This window comes from Python bivittatus, unplaced genomic scaffold, assembly GCF_059951505.1.
Source record: "Python bivittatus isolate LINGU-HERP-01145 unplaced genomic scaffold, Pbiv_v1 ctg000340_np1212, whole genome shotgun sequence".
Classification (NCBI taxonomy): Eukaryota; Metazoa; Chordata; class Lepidosauria; order Squamata; family Pythonidae; genus Python; species Python bivittatus.
Genome location: NW_028277056.1, coordinates 25,543,197 through 25,570,293, shown reverse-complemented (window position 1 = coordinate 25,570,293; position 27,097 = coordinate 25,543,197). Strand labels below are relative to the sequence as shown.

Below are 27,097 nucleotides of genomic sequence, written 5' to 3'. Positions count from 1 at the left end.
ATTTGGGGACAGAAGCTGTCACCTTCCTCAGATATCTACAGTCCTTTGCACAAACTTAATTTCAAGCTCTGTTGAAGATCGTATTTAGCTCCATTTCTTTACAAAAATGCATCACTTTAATTTCTGAGGCAGATGCATAAAAATGAGAAAGACAGATTTTTGGCTAGGCAGATAGTCTCTTGCTTGGTGCTTAAAAATTTGGACTAATATTGTTCCCTTTCTGCCTCTTCCCCCTATAAACACCACAGTGGATGTGCAGAATAGCTACTATATCCTTCATATGCTTCAGTGGAGACAGTTAATTTTTTAAAAAATAAATCAACTTTTAATTCAAAAAGACTAAAATTCATGCATAGAGAAGTATCTGCATTCACCCAGAGTCATGAAGTTGAGATGGGTGGCCGTATCAATCAATCAATCTATCAATCAATCAAATAATTAATTATTTTATAATTGGGATCTGGGAGGGTGCAAAAGATTAAAATTTCCTGTAAAATAATCCAGTTAAGACTAACTTTTCTTCTTTTAGTCCCTTTTCCTAGTGGAGGTTGGCAAACATCAACGCTATTTGTCTTTTGATATTAATGTCCAAAACAAAGGCTACATTTTGGCCAAACTATGCATGTATATTTTTCATCCAAAATACCGTATACATTGTCATCCAGTGCTGCATTTCTCTTGAATCTTTCCTTGTATAATTAATTGAAATAGTTGATATTCCTCATTGTTTATCATGTGACCCAACTATTCTAATTTCCTTTTTTTAATGTTATTCACAATTTCCCCATCTTTGACTATTCTTTAGAGGACCATCTCATTTTGTAAACATTCAACCCATTTCAAAGGATTCTATTCTCTTGATTGTCATATGGGTCATTGTCTACTCCATTCAAAAGAACTGGCAAGACATAAATACATATTATATGAATGATAATTTATGGATACCAATAAAGAAAGGTTTTCCTTGCAATTAATATTCAGATATGTTTTGATGTTTAATATGGGCTGTATTTGCATAACAGTCTGAATTACAAACTATCAACCACTTTTTAGCTTAATGTACTGGCAAACCCAGCACAGGTGGGCTTCTTTATAGTTTAGCATTATGCAAATCCACTAATATAAATGAGTTAACCATGAATAGGAGTGCCAGTTTGGTGTAGTGGTTAAGGCACCTAGCTAGAAACTGGGAGACCATGAGTTCTAGTCCCGTCTTAGGCACAAAGCCAGTTGGGTGACCAGTCATTCTCTCTCAGACCTAGGAAGGAGGCAATGACAAACCACTTCTGAAATCTTCCCAAGAAAACTGCAGGGAGTTGTCCAGGCAGTCGCCAGGGGTCAACATTGACTTGAAGGCACCAAAAAATAAAAAAAGTTAACCATGAGAACAGAACCATAGCTAAAAGTTGAAGGATAGGATTTTCAGAGTAGAAGGACATCTGGAGAGCTATGGATTAAAATTAAGTGTAAACATTTAACATCTAGGAATTGTACTTTGTAATAACATTAATTATAGGGATTTATTTGGTTTCTATTTAGTTTCCCTTTAGAGAAACGTTCTAGGTTTGACATGCACCCATAAAATAAAGATAATTTAAGGTTAAGAATCAGATTAACAGCGTAGTTACCAAGCAGTATTTTTTTAAAGAGAGGAGGCAATGGAGAAGGTCCCATGCAATGCTGTCATAATACTGTACACTAGTACAATTAGGGCTATAGTATCTAGGACACAAAATCAAAATGACCACAAGGTAGTGCCAAAGAGGTACAGAAAACTCTAAATCTTTGGCGCTATCTAGTGGTCATCCAATTTTTGCAGCCCTAGAAGAATTAGTTCATTATGGAGAAAATCTATCCATGTGGAAAATGACTTGATGGCACATAATCAATCAATCATAATTGAATATTTGAAATAATCAGATGAGTCAACATTTTTCATTCAAGACAGAAAAACAAATCAGTTAAAATATAACAGAGTTATTTCAGATTTTCCCACTCATGTCCAATTCTTAGACCATTGATTTAAATGAATAAAAACAAAATAAAATTGCATTGATGTAGGATGCAATGAGAAGCAAGTGGGAGAGGGATCAAAAGAGAATTGAATCCCACAAGTCTTTTAAAGAGCCCTTAAACTGTACAGTACTCTCACTCTAGTCCTAAAAATACAGAATTATATATCTTTGTCATTGGTGAAAAAATATTGAGGATCGCATACTTTGTAAAAATTTTGACACACTAGTTCCATTCACATTTCCCATCTCCTATACCAAAGTAAGTCCCATAGATTTTAAAGCAGCTTTCTCTAAATTGAGTATCTGACTGGGAGAATGATTAAGTTCAGTGGGGTTTACTTCAACAAAATCACACTTTGGCTTGACAAATACTTTACACATGGTAAGCCATAATGTGGTTTGCTTCGTTTTACCTTACGGGGATGTGGACCTTGCCAATTGTTGTTCTACAGCCATGTTTAAACAAACCATGTACACTTTAATCTCTACTTATGGTGCTATTTATATAACGAAGGAAAAAGACACGTAAACGAAAGCAAAAGTCTGTATCACCGCTTTGCGTCACATACTTCTCAATATAACCCACCCCCCAAGGGATTTATATAGAACGCTTTCTTCCAGACTCCCGGCATTCCACGCTTTACTCGGGGAGGCCTAGACTTTGCATTGCATCTTGGTACATGTAGTCCTAATCCCCTTTATTTAAAAAAGGTATCATTAAGAGGAAGAGGGCGTGGCTCTACTCCGGCCACCTCTAGGAAGTGCCTCGTGCGCGTTTGTTTCCAAGGGGGCCAGGTGGGTGCCTTGGTTTCCCCGCTTCGCAGCTTTTCGTTGGTGCGCCTTTGGGATGAGGAAGGAGAAGTTGGGCTTTACGGGTAGTTTCTTCTCGGACTTCGAAGAGGGTGGCTCGAACGGCGAAAGCGATGCCCGATTAGGCTTCCCTCGTAAATTTACCGATTGGACTCGGGCTAGAAGGTAGGGTGGAGTGGAGGGGACTGTACTGGAGTATGAGGAAACTGATGGAATTGTTAGCTTAATTCACAAGACAGCCAAAAGCCACACCGCAAAGAAGTAGTTAACTTCTTGTACCTCAGGCCTGAATTCCGCTGAAAGCGTTGAGAAAGTTAAGGCAACGACTCTGTGCCCAAAATGACTTTGGAGAGGGTTTCTGAGTTAAATTGACGGATGCTTTTGAGCCGGGAGGAGAATTGTAACGAGGTTTATTATTTTGCTTGGGGAGAGGGAGCTGCTTAAGGCGTTTTTGCCTTCCTCAGCATTGATAGAATCACCTTGATAACGTTTGCTTTCCTCTTTCCCTCACATGGTTACTTTTCCCTGACGAATAGAAGAAAAATTGCTGGGATAATGTTGTGTATTATTTTTTCTCAGAACCTTCACCCTCCTCAATGTATGTGCATTTAATGTTAGATAATCCTGCCAGTCTATTGTAGATTATTTTCTGTCAGTTATAACTTCTCCCCAGCCTGCAATTAAATGTTCAAAGACATGTATTTTTTGCCCACAAATAATAAGGCTGAAACTGGAAAAATTGTGAAGAAAGGATTTCTGTGAGGAAAGCATGGGCATAAACGTTCAGCTAATGACAAAATCTGAGGTTGTTGTTGTGGTTTTTTTAGTATATTCCTCTTTTAGTTTATATTGAATAACATTTTATGGGGATCAGATATAGTAGTGAATATGCCATGCTAATCTGTTAATAGGAAGTGAGCCTCTCTCTGGTATTTCAAATTACTGTATTGTCAAGTTTGAAATCAAGGACCGTTTGGAATTAAATGTGTGGAAGAGAGAAGGCTACAAGCTAGCAGCAGATTCCAAAACTATGTTCAACTTTTTTATCCTTAGGGAAGAAGCACGTGTTTTCAGATGCATAGGTAAGATAATCTAAAGAGGACTAAACTAGATTTCACTCTATCCTTATAATTTAAATCACCAAGTTAACATTTGAACCTGAATCTCAAAATAATGCATGTAAAATGAGGAGCTGGAAAGTTTGGAGATGTATGTCTGAATTAAGGTAATCAAAACAGTATCCCCAAAAAGTACTGAAGAAAAGTTCTTGAGTAGTAAAAACAGAAAACAAGTATATAAATGAGATTGAATGTACCAATAGAAGAGAATATGTGTAGTTCAGGGTTGAAATCTGGAGTCCCTGGAGTTCTCTGAGCTTGGCTGTTTTCTTGCAAATGTTCACTGAAGATGTTACCTAGTAGGGTAATGAAATGTTTGCAAGAAAACAGCCAAGCTCAGAGAACTCCAGGGACTCCACAGAGGTTGAATGTAGAACTACAGGCTTTCCTGGTAAACCAATCTACTCAGAAAATGAGCTGATTTCAAACCAGGAAGTGGGTGAAATTGTGCTGGCAGAGTAATAGGAGAAAGTTTGGAGAGAAGGCAGGGAATGGAGAATGAGTGAAAAAGAGAAAACTAGGGAAAATACAAGAATGGCATGAGAGTGAGGTAAGGTGCAGACGTGTGTGTGTGTTTTTAAGGCATTTCTCAAAATAATTTAAAAAAAACAGTATCTTTTGAGGAATGCCTCAGAATTGCCAGTCTCAGTAAGAAGAGCTATAGGAATTCCTATATTTTAGCACTTATTAATACCAGGCATGCATAACTATTTTGGTATATAATTCTCTTATGATAACATGGAGTAAATCAAATATGAGAATTTAATATGGGAATGGAATGAGAAGCTTGGGTGAGATGCAGAGTTTTGATTTGATTATACAGGTGAAACTCGAAAAATTAGAATATCGTGCAAATGTTCATTTATGTCAGTAAGGCAACTCAAAAGGTGAAACCAATATATGAGATAGACGCATTACATGCAAAGCGAGATATGTCAAGCCTTACTTTGCTATAATTGTGATGATTATGGCATACAGCTTATGAAAACACCAATTTCACAATCTCAGAAAATTAGAATATTACATGACATCAATAACACAAGGATTGGAAATAGAACAATATCGGACCTCTGCAAAGTATAAGCATGCATATGTACTCAGTACTTGGTTTGGGCCCCTTTTGCAGCAATGACTGCCGCAATGCGGTGTGGCATGGATGCTATCAGCCTGTGGCACTGCTGAGGTGTTATGGAAGACCAGGATGCTTCAATAGCGGCCTTCGGCTCCGCTGCATTGTTCGGTCTCATGTCCCTCATCTTTCTCTTGGCAATGCGCCATAGATTTTCTATGGGGTTCAGGTCAGGCGAGTTTGCTGGCCAATCAAGCACAGTAATCCCATGGTCATTGAACCAGGTTTTGGTACTTTTGGCAGTGTGGGCAGGTGCCAAGTCCTGCTGGAAAATGAAGTCAGCATCCCCATAAAGCTCATCTGTGGAAGGAAGCATGAAGTGCTCCAAAATCTCCTGGTAGACAGCTGCGTTGACCCTGGACTTAATGAAGCACAGTGGACCAACACCAGCAGATGACATGGCTCCCCAAATCAACACAGACTGTGGAAACTTCACACTGGACTTCAAGCATTGTGCATTGTGTGCCTCTCCATTCTTCCTCCAGACTCTGGGTCCTTGGTTCCCAAATGAGAAGCAAAAGTTGCTCTCATCAGAAAAGAGGACTTTGGACCACTGGGCAACAGACCAGTTCTTTTTTTCTGTAGCCCAGGTAAGACGCTTCTGACGTTGTTTGTTGTTTAGGAGCAGCTTGACAAGAGGAATACGACATTTGAAGTCCATGTCCAGGATCCGTCTGTGTGTGGTGGCTCTTGATGCGCTAACTCCAGCCTCAGTCCACTCCTTGTGAAAGTCCCCAACACTTTTGAATGGCCTTTTCCTGACAATCCTCTCCAGGCTGCGGTCATCCCTGCTGCTTGTGCACCTTTTTCTACCACACTTTTCCCTTCCACATAACCTTCTACTGATGTGCTTTGATACAGCACTTTGGGAACATCCAACTTCTTTTGCAATTACCTTTTGGGGCTTTCCCTCCTTATGGAGGGTGTCAATGATGGTTTTCTGCACAACTGTTAGGTCAGCAGTCTTTCTCATGCTTGTCATTCCTACTGAACCAGCCTGAGCGACCATTTAAAGGCTCAGGAACCCTTTGCAGGTGTTATGGATTCATTAGCTGATTAGAGTGGGACACTTTGAGCCTAGAATATTGAACCTTTTCACACTATTCTAATTTTCTGAGATTGTGAATTTGGGGTTTTCATAAGCTGTACGCCATAATCATCACAATTATACCAAAGTAAGGCTTGACATATCTCGCTTTGCATGTAATGCGTCTATCTCATATATTGATTTCACCTTTTGAGTTGCCTTACTGAGATAAATGAACATTTGCAGGATATTCTAATTTTTCGAGTTTTACCTGTAAGGCAGCACTTGGGGGAGGACAGAGGTTGAAATGGAAAACACAGTAGGCTTGAGGAAGATAATAAATTAGAATGGAATATTTAGAAAGAAATCAGATGTTGCTGCTTGGATTTCTGGGCTGAGGATACTCCATATAATATTTTATGTAAAAATTCTACTGGTGTATTTACCTTTTAAAATAGAAACTTCAGTGATTGGAAAGAAACTTAATTGGTTGTAGACCTATACCATCATTTCATTTGGTCTATGGAAATTTGCATTTAAACCATACTGTATCAGAACTGCTTTAAATTAAAGTATCAGCTTGTATAAACTTCCCATCCTTGCAAGAGAATGAAAATGGACTGTATTAATCAACAGTATCTGAACTAAATAAAGTCTGACCACTTGGTTGCCTTCTTATCAGCAATAACTTTATATATTTATACTAAACATATTGCTGATTTTTATATTACTTTTTCCCTTCAGGGAGCCCAGAGCAATGTACAAAAAAAGCAAAGATTTAAAATAATCTCTATTTTAAAACAAAAAAATAAAAACAATAAGAATACATCAGTTAACAGAAGAATCCAGGGACTGAACCTAGGACCACCTAATACAGGTTGGATCTGTTGTCTAGTTTAAATTAATGTTTCTTTCATGCTTGAAATACTTTTACATATAATTGAAAGAGTTAGTTGTAATTAAGCTGTATATTATTAGCACATTTTTATTACTTTTCCCATATTAATTGCAGATTGAATAATGGAAGAATGGATTCACCAAAGATGGTTAAAATATAAAACATTTGATCTAGAATACCCTGTGAGTTTCAAGAAATCATGCTGAGAATCTAGGATACTTCCCAAAAATGACAATCTTCATATTCAGTTACCTCAAAAAGTCATCTACTGAAGCTTTAACTACTGTACCTATGAAGTTAAAACACTGGAATGTCCTGAAGAACTAAATAAGAATTAAATTCTTTATGAAGAAAATGAATCTTTCTCGAGCTGAAAATCCTTGCTTTCTGCTTCTCTTGGTAACCTTTCAAGTTATATTCGTCTTGATACTTTACCGAGGCAGCAGTTCAGTTTTATTTCAGGGTTATTTAAAAGTGCGCAAGTCATTGGACTATTCAAAATCAGAGGATGTCTATATAAATCTTAGTTTGTTTACTCCTGCTCCTGATAAGGCCACAATGCAGACTTGTAAACCACAGTCAGACATAATTGGTATGTATAAAATGATATGCACAATACAGGTTGTTAAGATTTTTTTTTCTCTCTATCTCATTAATAAGCTGATCTAGGTCAGCGTAGCCTCATGATTTGACTAGCATATGAAAGCTATCCGTGAAGGTTATTTTCGTTCTTCTGTGGCAACTCCTGCCTATCAATATAAATTAGAAGAGTAGCAGGTTGTACAAGATCCTTAGACTTAATAAACAATTATTGCTATGGATCCCCCTTACTAGTCATTTTATGGAGGTAGTTTGCAGACAGCATGTGAACATGACTACTACTGATACTATGCATTAATAGCTGATGTCACTGTTGCTACAACGTAGGTCAAAATAATACAGACTAGTTTTGCAAAATGACAGCAAGTTTATTCATTTGACTAGGCCTATATGTCATTCCAGTCATGCCTGATCCTGGTGGCTTTCAGACATCCCAGAACAGTAATAAGATTAAAAATAAAAGATAATAACAATATAATGTATTAAAATAACAGTGTAAGTTGCTTTCCCTTCCCATCTCTGCCAAGATGGTGAGTACAAAACTAAGAAGTCTTATTGTGGTATAAGAATGCAAATTATTTTTTTGGAGTCAATAATACAGTGTTTTACTTGCACTAATGCATCATGGAGAAAGCTGGATGAATACTTCCGTAGTCTACATTTTTCTTTTGATTTCAGCAGCTATGTCTATAACAGTTATAATCCGGTATTTTGTCTAAATGCAAAGTAGAGATACAAATATGGTAGGGTAAGGCAGGAAGGCAAAGGAACCGTGATATAATATATCTATTTCACAAAGCTTATCCAACTCATTTTGATCAGCAGTCAACACATGTGCCAACCAGGCCAACTGCTCTTTCCTGAGTTTTGCTCCTGTTTGGAAGCTAGTAGGTTTGCAGTAAAATCATACACTTCAATGACATTATGAATTTCCAATCCAAATTCAAGAAATGTAATATCTGACTTGATCTGAATAGTTTAGTTGGAATGAGAGATTGTGTTCTTTGTATTTATATGCATTATGTGATTTCACTGGCCCCAGAAAGATGTGTATACCTAACAACTCTAATTATTTAAACACAAATTAAAATCTGATCCCATAATTCCATTCTTTAAAAAAATATAGATTAAAAATGATAGAACTGAAAATCCATATACATTTTGTAAGAAAGCTGTTGACTAACTTCTTTATGAGTATTTATACAAATTTTTATATAGAAAAAAATCATTTCAATGGGACATGGTTTACTATTTACAAGAATAAGTAAACCCTTATTCTTGTAAATGTAAGTTTGCCTTTCTTTTCTACCATCACCCTTTTCCAATGTGACTGTAAGACAGACTTCAGAAAATCTTTCATTTTATATTAACTGCTGCTTGGCATGACGTTCTTACCTAGACAAATTGTAGTCTTTGAAGCTGGCTTACTTGAGTAACTCATATTTAAGCAGAAATTTTTAGAGCTATGCTGAAGAATAGTGTGAAGGCCCAAGGTTCATGTGGGCTCCTTGTTGTAATGCTAAAACATTGTTTAATGAAATATCCAAACATAGCCAGTATTTTCCATGTGAGTTCATTTAGAAATACTGTCTAGAGAGAAAATAGTCAAAATCATCACCTGTTTTTTCAGAAGTGCTAATTTTGAAATTTGCACAAATTTGTCAAGTTTTTAATAATTTTCTTTTTCTCATGCTACCCCATATTTTATACAGTTGGACTCTTAACCATCACATTTGATACACTACACAGTGAAAGAACAATTATCCGCAAAAATCCATATGTCCGATCAGGTGGTTGCTATAGCCCACCTCATTGTCTAGCCCGGTACAAAACTGCTATCATTGTACCATATAGGAATTGTGAAAAGCAGTTGCACCACTTTCTCTATTACCTTCATCCCTTTCTGCAGCGTCAGCAGCTTAGCTACTGTATCTACTTGATTCATCAGGTAAGCCAAACTATTAAGCAAGTCTCTGGTTGAGCACAGATGGTGTCTGATGATACTAGAAATAGTTAGATGTAGTTCTGTTGACTATCTTAACAGGCCTAGACAGGCTTTCCTCAACTTCATATTCTGGATTAATATTATCTGGGAATTCTGAGAAGCGTAAACATGTATGGAGGGGAAGGCTGCCTTATAGACTTCATAAAGGCAGAAACTGCTCTATTTGCTATAGAGAAAAGATGAAATGTCAAGGGTGATAACATTTTCCAAAATGCACATGGTTCATATTCTAATAAATCAGTAGCCAATCTGGGGGGAAAAAAACTATGATTACAATCTTATCCAAATCATTCTATTGATCCTCCTTTGAAATAATGTTCCATTCATATTTTCTGTTAATGTATAATTTATTGGAAATGATTAGAAACCACAGGAAAATACTGAAAAGAAGAGCCAATTTGGAGGCTTAATTTTATTATTATTTAATTTTAGGGCATTTGAGGGAGTGTCTAATTGAAAATCAAACTTGTATGTTAGAGATATTGACTCAAACATGATAATTCCAAATACTAGATTCCAAGGAATCTAATCCAGTTTCATGCATAGCTTTAGTGTAGTACTAGATTCAAGATCCAGATGGCCCCTACTCTGCTGCAGTTTAGAAGAGACATGAAGACCTGGCTGTTCACCCACGCCTTAAGACTTTATCGTGCTTGCCATCTTTTTTTATTTCTAAAGTTTTATTGTAATTTCTGTTTGATTGTTGTGAGCCACCCAGAGTCGTTGAGAGTCAGGCAGCATACAAGTTTAATCAATTTATTATTGTTGGTCACACAGCCAGGTGTCTAGACTGGATTTTGCATTTTTATCCACCTATCGAGTTCTTCCCAAGGACATGGGATAGGCAGATGTTGTTGTTTGATGGTGTTAAAGGCATCGTTGCAGGATGCTTATATCCTTTTCAGGTAAAGCTGCTTTTTGCAATTGACTGATGGTGATTTTGTCAATGCTGATGGTCTTTAAGTAGTGCTCCAGATGTTTTGGTATTGCACCCAAGGCACCTATTACTCTTGGTACTCTTTGCTCTCTTGCCACAGTCGTTCTATTTCTATTTGCAGGTCTTTGTATTTTGTGATTTTCTGCAGTTCTTTCTTTTCTATTCTGCTGTCTCCAGGTATTGCAATTCCACTATCCAGACTTTTTTGTCTTTCTTACCAACAGTTGTTAAGTCTGGGGTGTTATGTGGCAGGTGCTTGTGTGTTTGAATTCTAAAGTCTCAGAGCACTTCAGCATCTTCATTTTCCATTACTTTGTCTGTTTTGTGGTCCCACCAGTTCTTCCTTGCCAGCAAGTGGTATTTCTTGCAGATATTCCAATGCACCATTGTTGCTACTTTGTCATGCCGTTGTTTGTAGTCAGTCTGTGCGATCTTCTTGCAGCAGCTGTTTCTTCGGCTTCTTTGCAGAGGCGGCATTTGCTGTCTGTTTCTGTCTTCTCAACTCTGGCTTTGTATGCATTTGTTCTTAATTCTTGGTCTTGTGTAGCAAGAATCAGCCCTTCTGTCCCTTTCTTCAGGTTTCCTGCTCTTAACCATTGCCAGGTCTTGTTATCTGTTTTGGCTGCTAGTTTTTGTGTACTGGCCATGTAATACTTTGCCTTACCATGACTCTTTTTAATTCTTTATTTGGTCTTTCTTGTAGGCCAGTTTGGTCTCTTCAGTATTCAATGAGCCTTCATGGTATACTAGCTTCAGTGCATCTCCTTCACTGTCCTTCAGATATTCTTCTAATGCCCTTTTTTATTCTTCAACTGTCTGTTGTACTTGTAACATTCCACATTCACCTATGCTCCTTGGTAAGTAGAGTCTGTCAACATCCCTGCGTGGATAAATGGCATGATTCAATGTCATTATTTTTCTGGTCTTCCTATCCAGGGCTTCTAATTCTACTTGAGTCCAGTCCACTATTCCAGCTGTGTGTCTAATGACTGGAATTGCCCAGGTATTAATTGCCTTAATTGTATTTCCTCCGCTGAGTTTGGACTTTAAGATCTTCTTCACTTTCATGATGTATTCGCTAGTAACCTTCCTTACTTCCATGTGCTTAATGTTGTCAGCTTGAAGGATGCCCAGATATTTGTAGTAATCTTCTTCATCCTGACTCTTGATGATATTTCCATAGGGCACCTTGATTCTTTCAGTTTTCACTATTTCTCCCCGATTGATGGTAAAGGTGGCACATTTGTCTAGCCCAAAGCCATTGCAGTATCTTGGCTGTATAATCAGAGTGTTGAGCAGCGATTCTATTTCAGATGGTGTTTTTCCATACAGCTTTAGATCATCCATGAAAAGGAGGTGGGATAGCCTGGCAGATGTTTTTGATGTTTGATAGCCACGGCCTGACTTGTTCAGTATTGAGAGAGAAATCAATGCAATGACAAACAGTAGTGGTGATAGTGAATCTCCTTGAAGTATTCTTCTCTTGATATTAATCTCTCCCAGTCTATCACCAGTGACCAGAAACTGTGTCTTCCATTGTGCCATTGGTCTAGGCACTTGATTATCCAGTCATGTGGCAGGGAGTCAAATGCCTTCTTGTAATCAATCCAAGCTACATTCAAATTGGTCTTCCTTCTCTTGCAGTTTTCCAAAATCATCTTGTCAATTAGGAGCTGATCTCTTGTGCCTCTGCAGTTTGGGCAGTTTCCTTTCTGCTCAGATGGAAAGAGCTTGTTTTCAACTAGATGTTGTTGGACTGCATCAGCTATTATTATTATTATTGGTCGCACAGTCAGCCAGATGTTTAGACTGGATTTGGCATTCTTATCCACCTATCAACCTTCCCAAGGACCTGGGATAGGCAGATGTTGTTTGATGGTTTGATGGTGTTAAAGGTATTGTTGCAAGATATAAGCTGTTCCAAGTAAAGCTGCCTTTTGCAGTTGTCTGATGATGATGATGATGATGATGATGATGATGGTTGGTCCCACAGTCAGCCAGATTTTAGACTGGATTTTGCATTTTTATCCACCTATCAAGTCCTTCCCAAGGACCTGGGACAGGCAGATGTTGTTTGATGGTGTTAAAGGTATTGTCACAGGATATCAGCTGTTCAAAGTTAAGCTGCCTTTTGCAATTGACTGATGGTGATTTTGTCAATACTGATTGGGTTCAAGTAGTGCTCCAGATGTTTTGGGATTACACCTAAGGCGCCTGTAACTATTGGTACTATCTTTGCTTTCTTTTGCAATAGTCATTCTACTTCTATTTGCAGGTCTTTATATTTTTTGTGATTTCTAGTTCTTTCTCTTCTCTTCTACTGTCTCCAGGTATTGCAGTGTTCACCATCCAGACTTGCTTTGCTTTGCCATAGTTGTTCTACGATTTTTTTCCCAGTTCTTTTTCTAGGTATTGCAGTATCTATTATTATTGATTATTGCCCCTTCATTGTCTCTAATTGTATGTCCTTTGCTGCTTTTATGAAGTTGTATTACCACTAATTTTCTTTCCTATTCCTATTTTATCTGCTCATTGTTCAGCCTCTTTATCTCGCATCTGAATGTATCTGGTAGAGTGCTTCTAGTGAAGTGAGCTGCAGCTCATGAAAGGTTATGCACTTTAATGAAATTGTTAGTCAGAAAAAGTGCTACTAGGCTCCTCCTGATTTTTTGCTACCTTAGACTAACACAGCTCTCCTCCTACTTTGTCTCTCATGCCTAGCTCTTTTCTCAGTGTTCAAATTGTTTGTTAATCCCTGCTAAACTGTTAATTTAATCTTTTATGAGTATGGGACTACAAATTATCCAATTTTCACAACAGCTGATCACCCAATACCAACATAACAGCTCAGTCAATCATATCAGAGGCTTGTTGTAAAAGCAGTACAGTGTAGATATTATGAACAGTCATTGCTGTCTCACTTCAGTGTTATGTTACTTGATTGAATGGCATGTTTTCTTTCCAGGCTGGAAGTGGTCCATTTAACAGAGCAAAGCTCCTTAATGTTGGCGTCCATGAGGCCCTGAAAGATAATGATTGGGACTGTCTGCTTCTACATAATATGGATCTTGTTCCAGAAAATGATTATAATCTTTATGTCTGTGATGAATATTATCCCAAACATTTGTCCACTGCTATTGACAAGTTATATTACCGGTAATATCTGAAAGAATGAGAGTAAAATCTTCATTTATTATGGAACAGTATGTTTTGTGAAATAAAATAATCTGGGCAAACATGGTTTACTAAATATATTTACTAATTCAGTATTTGGGTAATGTACAATGAAAAAATGTATAGATTTATATGCACTTACTTTTTTTTAGTAATGCCAGAAACTTTTCATGTGCTGTCTAGGACAATTATTCTCCTTGGATTGAATCTATGCATTTTTCCTAATAATATTTTAAATATATAAGAATTATACTTAACCATGACAGCACATATATTTTTAAAAAGTTACTGCATGAGCATATTTTAGTGACACTCAAGCAATGATTTTCAGAATTCATAGCCGCTTTCTAATTTGCATTATGAGTAAATTTAGATGCTGAAATATTATCCAATTGTATCTTAAACTCTAATACTAAATTTGATTATTCAGAAGTCAACCCTATATATCTGAAAGGATTTATATATAATTATTTCAGAATTATATGTAAGGTTTGCTTTTAAGTGTACTGAAGTCTTGAAGTTTCCATACATAATTCTTTCACAATTTAATTATTGCAGACCTATCTTTCCTCTTTGGGTTCTGGGTCTCTCCTGTTGTATTACCTTAACTATAACACGGCCCTGTAAAGTAGATCTGGCTTAGAGTGGTAACTGACCTAAAGCTACCTGGTAAGGATTTAAACATGTGTCTCTCTGGTCCCAATCCAGAATTTTAATTGCTAGAGCACATTGATTTTCCTGTGTTATTTCTATTTTAGTACGACAAACAGCATCAACAGTAGAATTCATTAATGCAATATATTGTACATATGTGAAAGGGTTGGAGTAAAGAAAAAACACAGTATCTAAATACATTTGTTTGTATGGTGAATCCATGTGGTCTTTGCTTATAACATCACTTGCTTAAATTTATTTTCTCTGTGTAGCCTGCCATATTCATCCTTTTTTGGTGGTGTTACTGCTTTGACCCCAGACCACTATATGAAGATAAATGGATTTCCAAACACATACTGGGAGCGTCTTGGTGAAGATGATGACATTGCAGAAAGGTACTATTTATTGAAAAGTTACAATATACAAGCAAGCATTAAAAGCCTTCAAACATTGTTTGAAGAAAAATGAAGCTAAAGCCAGTTATTATATTCTGTACTTGCAAAATATTATAAACACCAGCTTCATATAATACATAACTAAATATATGTTATGTATCAGTTATGGCAAGGTACAAAGTTTTATCCGCATTCTTGCACAAATATTTGTGGAATAATACTAGTGCCTTTTTTTTTCTTTCACTTCTGCTTTTTGGATCCAACCCAGAGTTCTAACACATATCCATTGCAATTGATTAGGGGCTAGTATTACAGAAAAAAAAGATTATCTCCAGAAATTGATCAGCTACAGGTTAATTAGTTTTAATGTTGAAATGGACCTGAATATCATCACATATTACTGTCTTGCTTATCTTAGCATCTTTTCTAGCTAGTGTCCTAATTCCATATCAGTCAGATTATAACAGACTAGTAAATAGCTATTCAATTGGAACTGTGTAAGAATTATAGTTTACTAGGAAATGATTGGAATTTTTAAACAGCTTTTGCCTGATTTCCCAAAACACGCATTTGTATTCCAAAACCTGTGTGTCTGTGTTTTTTAACCAACCATTAGTAAAATAAGCTTAACCTGTACCAAGGCATGTTGATATTTCATCAGCAAGCTTTTCCTTATGTATGTAGTAGACATTTTGAAAAATTAGTTTCAGTGCCAAACCCTAAGATTCTCATGATTTTATCATGATCCGTACACTAAATTACAAGGTAGATACTGTGCTAGTTTAATTCTATAGGCTCCTGGCACAATAACTTGTCTTAGTGATAGGGAATTACATGCTGAATCCCTCAAGTAAGAGTCTTAACTGAATAAAAAAAATTAAGTCTTAATTTAATTTAAGACCCCTCCAATGATTTCATTGGGATCAATAAATCCATAATTATCAAGACTGGCTACAATCCAGTATATAGAACTGCTTAACTTTGTTGTGGTAATAAAAACTTAAGTCCTTGGACAATTTTAAATCATGCAAATGCTGGCACTTCCCTCCTGTGTGTGATTTCACACAGTCACATACATAAAACATTTTCCCCTTCTTAACATGTTAGGACAAGCACAATTTCAACAAGTGCTTCTCAGAAGATAGAAGACCCACTGTATTTTGTCATTCCTCCATGCTTTTCAGAAGAAACCGCAATTCTAACACAATTCTGGCAAGCATATTCTGAGATATTCCTGGTGCATACCAGCTACTGCCAAGTTATGCCTGTCAGTTCTAATAGTTTCATTATTAATAATCAATTTTGAGGATTATTAGATTCTAAGCAGATCTAATACTTGCCCATTCAGTATTTTAACTACTTTTTGTAATATATCAATTTTTTTTTTGCCTCAGCTACCTCAAAATTTGTGATTTAGATTGTCATATAATGGAATTAAAATATGTGCTCTATAAGTAGGTTAACAAATCAAGTAACAAAGAGAAGGCCACTGAAGGTTTCTGCATTTTATTTCAGATGACTGCTTTAGACCATTTATCAAAATAATAAAAATCACAATATCCTCAAAATATGCCCCACAATGGGAGACTTACAGAAAACATTAAAACTATAAATATATCTAAAACACAATTCATCCAAAATTTAAAACAATACTAAAAAAGGAAGATCCAAGAAGATGGAAAATCAGGCTGCGGAGAGCTGGCCACTATGGGGCTAGCCACCCCCCTGCTTGAAGTATTCCCTCCCCGCCCCAGGCCAAGTGGCAGAACCAGGTCTTCAAAGCCTTTCAGAAGGCCAGGAGTGAGGGGGCCAATCACACCTCCAGGGGCAGAATGTTCCAAAGAGCGGGGGCTACCGCAGAGAAGCCCCGCCTTCTGGACCCCGTTAGATGGAGTTCTTTTACTGAGGGGGTCCGAAGCATGCCCTCTCTGTGCGATCGGGTGGGACGGGTTGAAGACATAGGGGAGAGGCGGTCCCTTAGGTAACCTGGCCCCATGCCATGTAGGGCTTTAAAGGTAATAACCAACACCTTGAATTGGACCCGGAAGCAAACTGGTACCCAATGCAGCTCACGGAGCAACAGTGTTACATGGGCCCTTCTTGGGGCTCCAAAAATAGCCTGCGCAGCCCCATTCTGGACGAGCTGTAGCTTCCGGATACTCTTCAAGGGTAGCCCCATGTACAGCGCATTGCAGTAGTCTATCTGGGAGATAACAAGGGCATGAGTGACTGTTCGAAGGGCATCCCGATCCAGGAAAGGGTGTAACTGATGCACAACCCGAAGCTGCGCAAAGGCCCTCCTGGCCATGGCTGCCACCTGCTCTTCAAGCAGGAGCCGTGAGTCTAGGAGGACCCCCAGATTACGCACTGGGTCTGTCTGGGGTATGCCACCCCATCGAGCACCAAAGATGACAGTGTCCCGGATACAGAGGAGCCATTAACCTACAGCCACTCCGTCTTACCAGGGTTCAGCCGAAGCCTGTTGTTCCCCATCTAGACCCTTACAGCCTCCAGACACCAAGAAAGGGCAGTCACAGCATCACTTACTTCACCTGGGATGGAGATGTATAATTGTGTATCATCAGCATACTGATGATACCTCATCCCATGGTGGCAGATGATCTCACCCAGCGGTTTCATGTAGATGTTGAAAAGGAGCGGAGAGAGAACCAAACCCTGTGGCACCCCACAAAGGAGGGGCTGAGGATGGGACCTCTCGCTCCCTATCAACACCAGTTGGGATCAGCCCTGAAGAAAGGAGGTGAACCAGCACAAGACTGTGCCACCCACCCCCAAGTCCCTGAGCCGTCCCAATAGGATGCCGTGGTTGACGGTATCGAAAGCTGCTGAGAGATCAGGGAGAGCAAGGATGGTCGCACTTCCACCATCCCGCTCCCACCAGAGATCATCCATAAGCACGACCAATGCCGTTTCCGTCCCATAACCGGGCCTGAAACCTGACTGGAAAGGGTCCAGATAATCCATTTCCTCCAGAACCCTTTGGAGCTGTGAAGCCACCACTTTCTCAACCACCTTCCCCAAAAAGGGGAGGTGGGAGACTGGACAAAAATTGTCCAGTATGGTAGGATCCAGGGAGGGTTTCTTCAGGAGGGGGTGCATCAACGCCTCCTTGAAGGCGGCCGGAAACACTCACTCCTGCAAGGATGTAGTAACCATCGCCTGGATCCAACCACATGTCACCTCCGAGCTGCTTTCACCAGCCAGGAGGGGCATGGGTCAGGATGGCAAGTGGTGGCCTTCACAGTCCCTAGGACCCTGTCCACTTCATCAGGAGCAACAGGATCAAACTGTTCCCAAATAACTGGGTAAGAACGATCTCCCGGTATCTCCCCAGACCCTGCCCCACGCTCGAAGTCTAACTTGGAATGAATCCGAGCGACTTTGTCCTACAGATGCTCTGAAAATTCCTCCGCACGGCCCTGCAAATGAACCCCCACATCCCCCTTGGCAAGGAGGGACCTAGTGATCCTAAACAGGGCCACCGGGGAGCATTCTGCAGACGTGATAAGGGCAGAGAAGTATTGACGCTTCGCCACCCTTATTGCCACAATGTAGGCCTTAACAGCAGCTCTAACCTGTGTTCGGTTGGATTCAGTCTTTGTTTTCCTCCAGCGGCGCTCTAGATATCTCTTAACCCTCTTCAGCACCCTTAACTCCTCCGTAACCCACAGGGAGTGTCGGGGCTGATGTAGCAAGAGAGGTCGCATAGGCGCGATCCTGTCCAAGGCCCCAGCCACCTTCCTATTCCAAGCAGCAGCCAAGGCCTCCGCTGGACCGTGCAGCAGGTCCACAGGAATATCCCCAAGCTCCTCTGAAACCCTGACGGGTCCATCAGGCGCCGGGGGCGGACCAATTACATGTTAACAGTCTGTGAAAGGATATCCTCATGAAATTTCTCTGCTAAAACACACTATAACTGAGTACTTTTCCTGCCACTCATTCAATAGTTTTTTTTACTCCGAGAGCTACATTTTGAGATTCATGGGACTTCTATATTCTGTAATTGCAGTCCTTTGCACCCTTTCCTTCATCTAAACTGGGAGAGTCAAGCTCCATGACAAATTGTCCAACATCACCACAGAAAGTAAGAATTTGTACATACTGGATTACAATCAAAGTATTGGTGATACATTCTTGGATTATAAGTCCATCCATTTTCCATCTTTAATAAACATTCTACGAAGCTATATAAGAAATCATTTATTAGCTTTAGTTTTTCATCCTTTATGTATAACTCCATTTTCCCTGTCAAAGTCAACTAACCTTTGTCTTTGAAACATTAATTTTCAGATCCATACTCCTTTTTGCATTCTATAACCTGACGTTTACTGCAAATCATTTGGATTCTCAGCTTATGGCATCATCTGTAAGCAAAAGTACACATATGCTCACATCTCCACCATTGCAAATGTTCCATATACATTTTTCCATAAATACATTAAACAACCAAAGGAATATTGCACAGCGTTTTCTAACTTTCTGCTCATTGTTGAGCCATACATTAGCATCACATTTATATTCACACATGCTTTACTTGCATTATACATCACTCTTACCTCATTTAGCATCCAAACTTCCACTTACGAAAAACTTCTCATAATTCAGATCTATTCATTTTATAATATTTCTAAAACAACAAATAAGCTTGCTTTGTCACATTCATATGAAACTTAGTGACCAGCTGAAGAGCAAGATTCTCATCTGTATACAGTACTTCCTTCCTAGCACTGCACTTCCCAAATTTTGCATTTCACTTCTCCTACCATTCCAGCCAAAACTCTGCCAGCCACGTTCCCAGAGAACTAGTCTTACAGTAGTTTTTGTAGTCACTCTTGCAAAATTTCCTTTGTCTAGGGAAAATTAGCAGCATTCTTTTAATTGTCTACAGTCTTCACACATACATTTAACATCACCAACCACTCCATAAATAGATCACATCCATATCTTACATTTCTCCATTTATACTATCTACATGTGCAGTATTCCCATTTTTCAATATTATAACTGCATTCATGACTTCTCTTTCATAATTTCTTTGCTTGGATGCTAACATTTATAGCATTCAGCTCTTTCGGCTTCTCGTGTGAGTCATGACTAACTGAAGATGTCTCCATGAACGAGCAGAGATGATGACTGCTGTGAAGAATGAAAGATGGTGAATAGACCAATCCTTTGAATCTCTCTGGAGAAGGAAAGATCGGGAGACCGCCCATGAATTCTCTGAATGGCAGCTCCTCTTGAGGAGACCATAAAACAGCTGTCTCCTACGGGCTTGAGCGTAGCCGAGAAAGACAATATCTTTGCTCTCAGCAGTGGCAGGGCCTTTCATAAGGGACACTAAGCCAGCTGAATTCATTTTCTAATCACTTTTGGAAATGTTCAGTTTAACCACTTTATAGACATTAGAGACCTTCAAAATGGCAATCTTAATTTGACGGTGAGTTTTACCTTCTTCGGATTTAAGACATTTTAAAAGAGTCTTAAGAATTTAAAATACAACTGGCCAAAAGCAAAAAAAAAAAAAAGATTTTGTTTTAAGAAAATTTTAAATGGATTGGGAGACTGGAGAGATTTGAAATATTGGTTATTTTTGCTGTAAGATTTGAAAAACAAGTATATAATAATATACTCATGGGAAATGACTGAAATGGAACTAAATCCATATTAGGAACTAAGGCTTGATGAAGGTTGCAAATGGACACTAGAGGGAACTAAAGGACCAGGCAGAAAAGAATTAAAGTGGGCAAGCTGGCTATAATTTTTTCTTATCTTAAAGAGTTTGTTATATGGGCTGAAATATTAATAACTAATATCTCAGAAAGGATACAGACTTCAATGGATAAATTCTTAGAAGATGATGAGAAAAACTTTAAAAAAACCTTTTACTTGACATAGACATTATAGTGTTTGAAGGCATGGAAGACAACAAAACTAGGATTACCAAAATGGGAATACAAAACACAAATCAAGTAATGTATCTGGACATGGAACAGCTGTGACAAGAAATCCTGGATGATGCCTCTTTATGGATTTACAAATTAGGCTGGTGAAAGCTTTGAAGACTCCTTTTAAATACCAAAGAGTGATGAAAGATCAAAACTTGCAATGCCATAGGAATGATTTAAAGATCAAGATTGTGCAGAGCAAAAGAACTACCAAGTTGGACTACGTGACCAGGGATAAACTATTTGTTTGATGTTTCTGGTAACTCATAATGGACTTTTTACTGAACCAGGATTAAAAAGATGATTTCTAGATTGTGCATAGATAAAAGGTAGACTGTAGGGAGAAGAGGTGTTTTTTTTTTTAATTTGTAACTTTAAAAGAGGGTGAAAAGTTAATATATTAGCTTATGCTCCGTGTGATGAAGGTTGGAAGCCCCTTCTTTATTATTGTCTTTGTTGCCTTTTTTCTTTTCTACTTTTTTTGGTGTGCCTTTTGAATTTTTATTTTTTTTTCTTATAGTTTGTATTTTACTATGTTTATTAAAAATTTCAATAAAATTATTAACAAATATAAAAGAAATTCAGCTCTTTGACATATCAGTATCATTCTCATGCAGATTTTTAAAATACTCATTCCACTAGTCACTCACTTCAGTTTCATCCCATATCACTTTATCACTTCTGTTTGAAATTCTGTTTGTCCTGCTTGGGGCTCCTTGTTTAGCCTTCTTCCTCCACTTCTAAAACAATGTTTTATTTCCATCAAAATTGCTCTGTATTTTCTCTGCTTGTTTTAACCATTCCTTGCTCTCTCTTACTAGCTTCTTTCTCTTTTTTGTCTATGCATAATGCACAATATATTTCTTTGTCCTCATTTTTTTTTTTTGCATAGTACACAGTATCTTTCTCTTGTCCTTATTTTTTGCATCAATATCTCGGATACGTTTTTTCTCATCCACAGCTTTTCTTTTTTTCACTTACCACTCTACCAAGCATCCTTTTTCATACTTCTCTTTAGTTTCCATGGCACTGGCTTCCAAATAGCTTCCACATCCTTTTTATGTATATTTGCCATTCATTTTGCTGAAAATAATTTATCTTGCAATGTTTTTTCACATAGGACTTTTCTCTTCCTATAGTTGTTTTACTATTTTGCTTTGACTCCAGTTTTTTCACTACTTTTCTTGAATGTCCATTTTTTAAGAACTACTCTTGATACTACCAAATACTGTAGTTTGCCCTCATCATCCTTATATCCACAAATTATCTGTTGTTCCTCATGAACAATCAAATCAATTATGCTTTCATATTTATATTCATCCCCTTGTCATGTATACATATGAACAGGCATATACTTTGAAACAGACTTTTTCACCAAATAGTTATCCTTCTCATTCCTTCCTGGTTTTCTGAATGACCCAACTACTTTTTTTTATACTCTCTCTCCTCTCATTCTCACCCATTCATTGTTGTCACCTAGCAAAATAGGTTTTTTCCATGGACTGTATTCATTCCAAAACTCATCTCTGGTTCTTCCATTATCAACATTCACTGGACGATAACATACTACTGTCATCAACTTATGGATTTCTATTTTCATACCCACCCATAACAACCTATATGGTACCAATTTACACTTTCTGATGTACATTTTAGCCATTTCATTTATAATTAAAACAATACTTTTATTTATTCATTCATTCAATTTATATAGCCGCCCATCTCAGGCCAGTTTCCTTGTACATATTCATCATTTCCACTCCACAAGATCACACCATCTTCAGATCTATATCTTTAGTTTCACAGACCTACAACATAACAATTTTATTTAATGCATTTTTTTTAAATTTCTCTATCTTCCATATAATTTTCATCACTGAATGGAATATTGAGCTTGATTGCTCAATAAGTATGAACTCAACAAGGTTTTTATACTACAGGCGAGATGTAGACTAGATTATCATCCTTAGTCTTACCCATACTATATGTAACATTCCCTGCTAACCATATGGAACAGTCAGTTTGGGCACATTTTATTATTTCATTCCAAAGATCCTGCCTGCTCAGATATATGCAGGATATGATCCTCTATTTTAAATTTTTTAAATCTTCCATGATAGAAGTGGAGTTTTCTGCTGATGGAAATGGAAACCCACATGAAACCTAATTGCAGCAAAAAAAAAAATTCCTCAAAGACTACTATAAAATGAAAATGGTCAGCACTGTAAGGAATACTTAAAAATCATAGTATCTACAAAACATATTCTGTAGGCAGGCCATTTCATCATGAATTTTATTTACTTTCAACTGTGTGTGTGTGTGTGTGTGGCAGAAAACATATTTTTAGCCAGAAAGGGCAGAAACTGTATTTACTGTCTTAGAAAGTAGTTGCCATACCTTTTTCAATTGTACATTTGTCTGTTTTCTTACTGAAGAACCTCTACTCTGAAATGATTTTTCCTACCATGTTTTATTTCAAAAAGGATCCATATAGTGGGAATGAAAATAATTCAGGCTCCTTTTCATGTTGGACGTTACAAAATGATGGATTATGGAGAAGCGGCTAGCCCTTTACTGAACCTGAAAAGGTGATTGCATTTATTTATTTTTGTTTTGTTTTCTGGTCAAGTTCAATCACAACTTTCTGTATGTGAAGGATAGTTCACATATAACACTGCAGATCAAATTCCTATCTGCCACATACCTATCTTAAATCAAAGTGTGACTGTTTTATGTAGTTGGTCCAGAATGCAGTAGCACCCGTGTTCAGTGGTTAGTCATGATCCTACTATGTTACACCAGTGCTGCGGGAGCTGCTCTGGTTATCAGCAAATTTGTCAGTACAGTTCAAGATGCTGATCACTACAGGTAGTCTTCGCTTAGCGACCATAATTGGGACCGGCAACTCCATTGCTAAGCAATGTGCTTGCTAAGCAAAACGTGACCATGACAGGCTTACAACCTCACTTCTGCTACGGTCATTAAGCTGTGTCACTAAGAAAAACATCACATGACCACAACTTGCAATTTGACTGCCAGCTTTTCCATTGACTATGCTTGTTAGAAGCCAGTTGTGAAGCCTGCAAATGGCTGTCACGTGGCCAGTGGGATGCTGTGACAGTTGTAAATGTGAGGATTGGTTATAAAGTTACTTTTTCAGCACTGTCATAACTTTTGAACAATTGTGAAACAGGGCAGTCATTAAGTGAGATCTACTTGTAAACGGCTCAGAACCTGGGTATAGACCACCTTTCCCCAATATTTCCTGCCCATACTCATTGAAAGCCTTAGGGAGGGCCAACTAAGAGTACCCATCTACCAGGAAGTTCAACAGGAGTGGGCCTGATGAAAGGTGTTCTCTGTAGTAATTCCCATCTTTTGGAACACTTGCCCTCCAAGACAAGGATGACCGCCACCTTCATAGCCTTCCAGAAGCAGGTGAAATCATTCTTCTGGAAGGCCTTCAGGGATTAATTTTAAACAGCACTGTTATATTCAAGAAATGTTAACCTATTTTTGATATTTCATTAAATTAAAACTTAATATAATTAATTAAAATAATAATATAATTGACTTGTATTATATGTAAGTTCTGTAGGCCACCTAGGCTCCTTTTGGTTTCAGGTAATTGATGAAATTTACGAATGAATGAATGAATGAATGAATGAATGAATGAATGAATGAATGAATGAAGCTGTTGGCAATGCTAAATATTTTTAACTAAATATCAGCAGACAAGAGCAAATATATTTAAAAGTACATTATCAGTAAAATGTATCTTAGAGGTTCTGGAAATGTGAAGCTTGAAGTTCTAGTGGAACTGCTAAAAAGTGTAATGGTGCTTAGAAATTGCATCATCTGACCTAGAAACTCTTCGCCATCCTATACGAGGTAAACTGCTTATTACTGGAAGTGAGGGAGAGATGTCTATAGATCCTATGTTTGTATTTCAGAAATGGTTTGCAACATTCAAAAGGAAATATTCTCTTGAAGGCAAAAGTAGACAATCACATGAGTTTAAAGTAAACTGTTGTAATAGCCAATTTAGTTCAAGTCAGAGAGGGCTGGCTGAACCCTTCCTCCCCCACCCCAATTGTCTCAAAGTGTGCAGCCACTATTCTTGGTGTTCTGCATAATAAATTACAACATGGGAGCATATTCCCAGTTCAAGTTGCATCCATGAGGTCTCAGTCAAGATAAGAATTTTTCATCCAAATCAGGCTCCTCTGGCTATAATTTACTTTTTTTTAATTAACCCAAATGGCTGTATATGATTGGGGTCTCATCTAGACTACTTCTTAAACTCTGACAGTGCATTTTGCATAATGGATGTTCTGTTTGTGAAGAACTTCTGACATATTTTATTTATTTATTTAGTGGACTTGTCCCCGCCCATCTCCCCACATATGTCTTTAATAATACCCTTTTTTCCTCTTATGAGAACCCTTCCTCTTGAAAATGTTATATTAGAAAAGAGTTTGCTTTTCCTTATTCTTGTTTTGTAATACAAGAAACAAATTCTTTGTGCCTTTCTAAAAAGTTAGCAATGAAACTAATTGCATTTGCATTTCTGTATAAGAAATATTCCTGGCTTATCTAAGCTGGAATCTTGCTATCCCTAGGCCTGCTGAATTGTATACTTCCCAAACATGGAAAGATGATGGAACAAATTCCCTTGTCTTCACACTTTTGGAAAAGAAGAAAAAATCTCTTTATACACACATTATAGTAGACGTTGGAGCTACACCACAACTACCACCTCCAGGCAGAAGAAAAAGGAATAACATATAACTTGGATATCATCTGAAGCTTTCAAATCTTGGAGCTATTTACAAGCTAAACTCACCAGGAAAGCAAAGAGGGTAAAGGTATTTAAGAGTACATTCCTTGAGCGCATTTGACCAAATAAAGCAGGAGCCTAATACAGGGTACTAAAGAAGCCGCATCTGGGGTATAATGGTTTCTCTTCATTGATATTAGCAACACAGAAAATACATATCCTATCTTGTTCTGCAGTAAACCTTCAGGCGCTAGAAGGTAGTAATAGTTCTCCTATAGGGCTTGCGAAGTACCAGCAACTGATTACTCTATAAACAATTGCAAAATATCTACTGAACCCTGTGCTTTTTTCTAATTTGCACAAGTCTTCTGCATAGCAAATGTTCATTCAAACAAAAGTTACATTAATGTGGGTATTTATTACTAATTTTCTCAATAATTATCTGAATATGAATGTATCAAACTCTTCTAAATAACATGAGACTCCAATGAAACACGTTGACTAGAAAAGCAGGCAATCAGTTCATCTGAATACTTACATAAGATAAATGTTTATTAATGGTATTAGTTATTAAAATTCACTAAAATGTATTTTCAAAGTAACACTCTGTAGGAGTTGGCCTACAAATCTCCTTTTGAAAGATTCTTCACTAGAAATTCAGTTTTCTATACCTGTATTTTAAGACAGCTAATTTTAAATTGTATTTCAGAGTGTTACTTTTAAAATACATTTTAGTGAATTTTAATAACTAATACCATTAATAAACATTTATGTAAGTATTCAGATGAACTGATTGCCTGATTTTCTAGTCAACGTGTTTCATTGGAGTCTCATGTTATTTAGAAGAGTTTGATACATTTGTGGAGACTCAAACTGATGAGATGGAGCAGCTGTTCATGTATTTGCCATATTATAAATCTGGAAGTGAATGGATGTGGAGACTTACCCTGTGCTATATCCCAGCTCATTGAATCATAACAGACTTAGTTTGGAAAGGCAGAGTAGTAAATCTAAATATTTAAGGCTGCTGTTTATTAAAAGCAACAAAGCACCAATCTTGAATCTATTCCCCTCTGCCCATTTGTAAATCAGTGGGGAAAATAAGTAGAATTGTTTGGCTTGCAAACCTATGATGTGGCTTGCTGGTAGCCACATTGAAAATACAAAAATAATTTCACTTTGAGTAGCTATACCACAATTTATTTTCCTGGTTCTTTTTTTAAAATAATACTGAAGTTTCACATTGCTCCACAGGACTGAGTATATGCTTAGTACTAATATCTGAAATTCATTAGCTACACTAAGCATCACTGTATTTTTAGACCATCCTGCATTCTTTCCTTGCAAAGGTGTATGCTATCATTTTAATAACAATTTATATACTTGTGTACTCTCTGCAAATAAGTTTGGCTGTTCTCCTTTGAAAAATAAAATGAAAACCACACTGATCAATTTATTTTAGTAGTAAATTCTCACACATTATTAAACTAACACAGATATTGGGATAAATATAACAGAAGATCAACAGCTATTACATTTTATTCAAACTTTTATTTTTTTCTTGTTCTAAGAAAGAGGAATTACGTGCC

At 37.5% G+C, this 27,097-nt stretch overlaps 1 protein-coding gene across 4 annotated transcripts; it reads left to right on the top strand.

Annotated features, from left to right (window-relative positions):
• The first annotated feature begins 2,665 nt into the window (after nucleotides 1-2,665).
• LOC103050267 (beta-1,4-galactosyltransferase 3-like) lies at nucleotides 2,666-26,956 on the top strand. 4 transcript variants are annotated; one of them, XM_088140742.1, is made up of 8 exons: nucleotides 2,687-2,990; nucleotides 3,879-3,907; nucleotides 7,112-7,589; nucleotides 9,310-9,545; nucleotides 13,505-13,695; nucleotides 14,640-14,762; nucleotides 23,212-23,316; nucleotides 25,351-26,956. In XM_088140742.1, exons 3-8 carry the CDS (start codon nucleotides 7,343-7,345, stop codon nucleotides 25,517-25,519), a joined length of 1,071 nt encoding a protein of 356 aa, XP_087996868.1. In that variant the 5' UTR covers nucleotides 2,687-2,990; nucleotides 3,879-3,907; nucleotides 7,112-7,342; the 3' UTR covers nucleotides 25,520-26,956. The 4 variants fall into 4 exon arrangements, with proteins under 4 accessions (XP_087996869.1, XP_087996868.1, XP_087996867.1 ...); XM_088140744.1 differs by having other exon boundaries at nucleotides 2,754-2,810; XM_088140743.1 differs by lacking the exon at nucleotides 3,879-3,907 and having other exon boundaries at nucleotides 2,666-2,810.
• The last annotated feature ends 141 nt before the right edge of the window (nucleotides 26,957-27,097 follow it).